This window comes from Frankliniella occidentalis, unplaced genomic scaffold (genome assembly GCF_000697945.3).
Source record: "Frankliniella occidentalis isolate FOCC.00 unplaced genomic scaffold, Focc_3.1 Scaffold10, whole genome shotgun sequence".
NCBI lineage: Eukaryota > Metazoa > Arthropoda > Insecta > Thysanoptera > Thripidae > Frankliniella > Frankliniella occidentalis.
This window is the reverse complement of record NW_026267140.1, coordinates 1,149,521-1,152,941: the sequence shown is the minus strand read 5'-3', so window position 1 is coordinate 1,152,941 and position 3,421 is coordinate 1,149,521. Positions and strand designations below refer to the sequence as shown.

At 51.9% G+C, this 3,421-nt stretch overlaps 1 protein-coding gene across 1 annotated transcript in view; it reads right to left on the bottom strand.

The window, feature by feature from the left end:
- Nucleotides 1-1,712: 1,712 nt before the first annotated feature.
- The window catches only part of LOC113214214 (circadian locomoter output cycles protein kaput-like), a 15,384-nt gene continuing 13,675 nt past the window's right edge, over nucleotides 1,713-3,421 (bottom strand). The window contains exons 6-8 of the mRNA XM_052277387.1: nucleotides 3,254-3,418; nucleotides 2,757-2,969; nucleotides 1,713-2,675 (exon numbers count right to left, since the gene is read on the bottom strand). Of these exons, the coding sequence (XP_052133347.1) occupies nucleotides 2,526-2,675; nucleotides 2,757-2,969; nucleotides 3,254-3,418 (528 nt within the window). The 3' untranslated portion in view covers nucleotides 1,713-2,525. The remainder of the gene's footprint in view (nucleotides 2,676-2,756; nucleotides 2,970-3,253; nucleotides 3,419-3,421) is intronic.

Below are 3,421 nucleotides of genomic sequence, written 5' to 3'. Positions count from 1 at the left end.
TCGAGATAGGGGGCAACGGCATTGCGCTTTCGCCGGTGCGACTATAGCTGCTGGCTTATGGCTGCGTCCGAAGTTGCTCGACGGAGGATGTCTGTCAGCTCTCCCTCCATCCAACACACGTTAGCTCACCAGCGAGATAAGGGGAACAAACAACGAGCCACGCGACCTCGCGGATCGAGGCGAGGGGGCAGGGGAAGGGGCCCAAATAACCATGATGTGAGTAGACCACTTGACCGTTTCAGGCTTCGGTAAGGGGGGAGGGAGGGGAAGGATCGGACGAGCACCCACAGTTGCTATGTCATGATCCATTGGCTGCGTGCGAAGAGGTCCACAATGACTTGCGGTCTGCGGAAAGCGAAATGTCAGTGGCGATTTTGGGATAGAGGAAAACATAAACAAAACTACGAAAGGAAGAAAATTGCAAAGTGTCATGATGTTTCGGAATTTTGCTCCTCTTCGACCCGTATGTTCGAGCTGCCCCATTCCTTTGCCGGAACGAGCTACGTAATTACGTTAACGCGTAACGCTTTTTAATACAAAATTTGCGGGACTGCGCTGCGCCCAAGATCACACAAGTTGAGAGCTAGCTAAGAAGGGCTCTCACTTTTACCCGCGTACCCGGGGTAGACCCGCGCCTGTAGGCAATTTTACAAATCAGATCTACCGGGTACCCGGGTCACCCGAGTTACTCGCTGCTACCGGGTAGGACCCGTTTACCCGGTTCCTTCCTACACGGGTTACCCGGGTACCCGCGGGTCTGGGTTTTGAGAGCCCTATCGCTAAGCTCTGATGAACCTCCAGGAGGCTGATCGTACAGCTCCCGCCATTGCAGCGCGTCCTATTACCGGCCTACCGTCTCTCACCACGGCGCCTCATGGCCCCTTGCGAGTAGGCAACGCGTCCACACGCGTACGAGGTCTGTGGGCCACGCTAATTTGGGCTTCCGTTGTTCATAGTCTTCTTCCGCAACGGAGAACTCGAATGTGACTGCGCCACGTGTGCCCACCAGGTAACGCCGACCGCTTGGATTACACAACATGAGTTAAGTAGTTGAGATCGCTTCAATAATATATACTTGAACTTTACTTGAGTTAAAGAAAGAAAGGTCACTGGTAATTTGTGGAATGTTCCTAGAAGGAGTCTTCACTCAGAAGATAAACATATAAGTAGTGTTTGTGGTTATCTGATCAGTGAGCGAAGGGCAAGCGCCGAGTAGGCAGACAACCTTTCCACCACGTCGTGTAGGTTGGATGCCTGCATAGCAACCTACACTTGTTAGATTAAATCGTATCAAGATAAGATTGACGTGCAAGGCCAAGCCGTATCTGAAGCCTGAAAGTGGCGCACGGGTTTTGTGTGGGGTTTGCGCGGGTTTGCGTTTTCTGTTACCCTTAAGCCCCCAGCTCCAGCTCCAAGGCGTGAACTTCCGGCTTGGGCTCGGGCACATGCTTGTCGACGTGTTCCGGGTTACGGCCAGGGGTAGGGCATCAATGATTTAAAATGAGCAGACATGTCCCATTTCCAACAAAGTGTATGTTGTCGTAGACGTATTAGTGAATTTTGAACCCGTTTCTTTAAATGTATATAATTTTTGGTGCTAGTAGCTGTTGCTGCTTTCCCTGTACCATAATTGGTGTACCAAGGTACAAGTTGCTTTCCGCACCAACGATGTTCAAAATGTGCTAGATTGCAAAAGAAATAAAAAAATACGGTTTTCTGGAACAATCATTTTGTTTATTTCAGAATGTCTCAGTCAAAATGACCCTACTTACATTTTTTCGTGATAACTCTAGATCAGTCACAAAGTGGTAACTTCAGTTGAATTAAAAAATCACAATTAGATTTGATATCATTGAAAACTTTCGTATTCTAATACAACTATTTTCTGGGATTCGAAGATGTCTCAGGCTATTTACAACAAGGAATTCTCATTTCTTTTTTTTCCTTCCACAAAAAGTGCGAAAGACCTTTCTTTTTTAATGAATAAATAAATAGTATGAAAATGAATGGTAACTATGATAGCACGATAGCTATGTAAAATATCATCATGACACAAATGGTAACTTTGAGAGAGTGGTATGTAAATATAGACACTTTTCGCAGACAATGTTTTGACTAGCTACTGCGGAGCAAAATACTGAAAGAGAATGGTAATAATAGTGATTGCGAATGTCTATACTCATAAGTGACAAAGTGACAGTTCTCCTACCGCGGGACTTTTGAGCAATGTAAAGGGATGAACGGTCGGGAGAGGTTCGAACGCGAATTTGCAAGTACTCCGGGCGCGACTGTCCTCGTCCCGTATGGCATATTTATACAACGGTTAAGTTTTACCAGCCGCGCGTAAGTGCTGCCGCACTCGTTGGGCGCGGGTGGCAATACTTTCCGACTGAGGAGCAATCAGGGTCCAAACGTCAACTCGATGGCGTAAAGGAAATGAGTGGGTTGCGATGGCAATCCTGACGACGCTGCTCAGTCAGTAGGGACATGTATACATGCCTAGGCACCCCGGGCCGTCCGCGTGCTTAGTGGTACACGGTGTAGGGGGCCAGGGCCTTGCCGTACACGGGCACGGAGGTGTGGACGCGGGCCACGTCCTGCACGGCCGTCTTGAACACGGCAGGCTGCTGCACGGCCAGGCGGTGGATCTTGGTGAAGGGCTCCACGACGTCGATCTGCAAACGAGAGCGGTGGCGTCAGCGCCGTGAGGTAGGCAGCCCATGCGACACGGGCGCAGTAGGGGTGGTGGCACTCACCTCCTGGACGGTCTCGATGGGGCGGCTCACAACGACGCGCCTGGTCTGCACGCGCTCGCCGGTGGGGTCAGCGTGCTCGGGGGCGGGGGTGGCGGACAGCACGCGGGCGCGCACCGGGCCGGCATCGCCCACGGGGCCGGCAGCGGGGCCGGAGCGGGCGGAGCCCACCTCAGCGACGCCACCCTGAAGCAGGTTGAGGAATTCGTGTTGCACCTGGCAGGAACAGGAAGGGGAGAGGTCGCCGAACACGGAGGTCAGCGGAGGGGGACGGGGTGCTTAGGCTCCCCTGAAAACTAGCTCGCGTAGCTATCAGTTGTTGGTAAACCTCTGCCACATTTTTTAGGTGCGGGCAATTTTTTTAAAAATGAGCTATTTCTTTAGGACGCAATAAGGGTTCGTGTTCAAATTAACCCAAGTAGAACACTTGGTGTGGGGAACATTATTCCACTACATCTCGTGTTTAAGTAGAAAATCAAAGGGCGTCGCTTGGCACTCACCTGGGCGGTAAGAAGCTGGATGAGCCTCTGCTGGTTCTCCTGGCTCTGCTCGGGGCTGAGGTTGCGGACGGAGGGGACGACGTCGGCGGAGGAGCGGGGAGCGGGGGCAGGGATGAGACCCTCAAGGGGAGAGCCCAGGGAGCGGGTCTCGACGACAGGGGCGGGCTG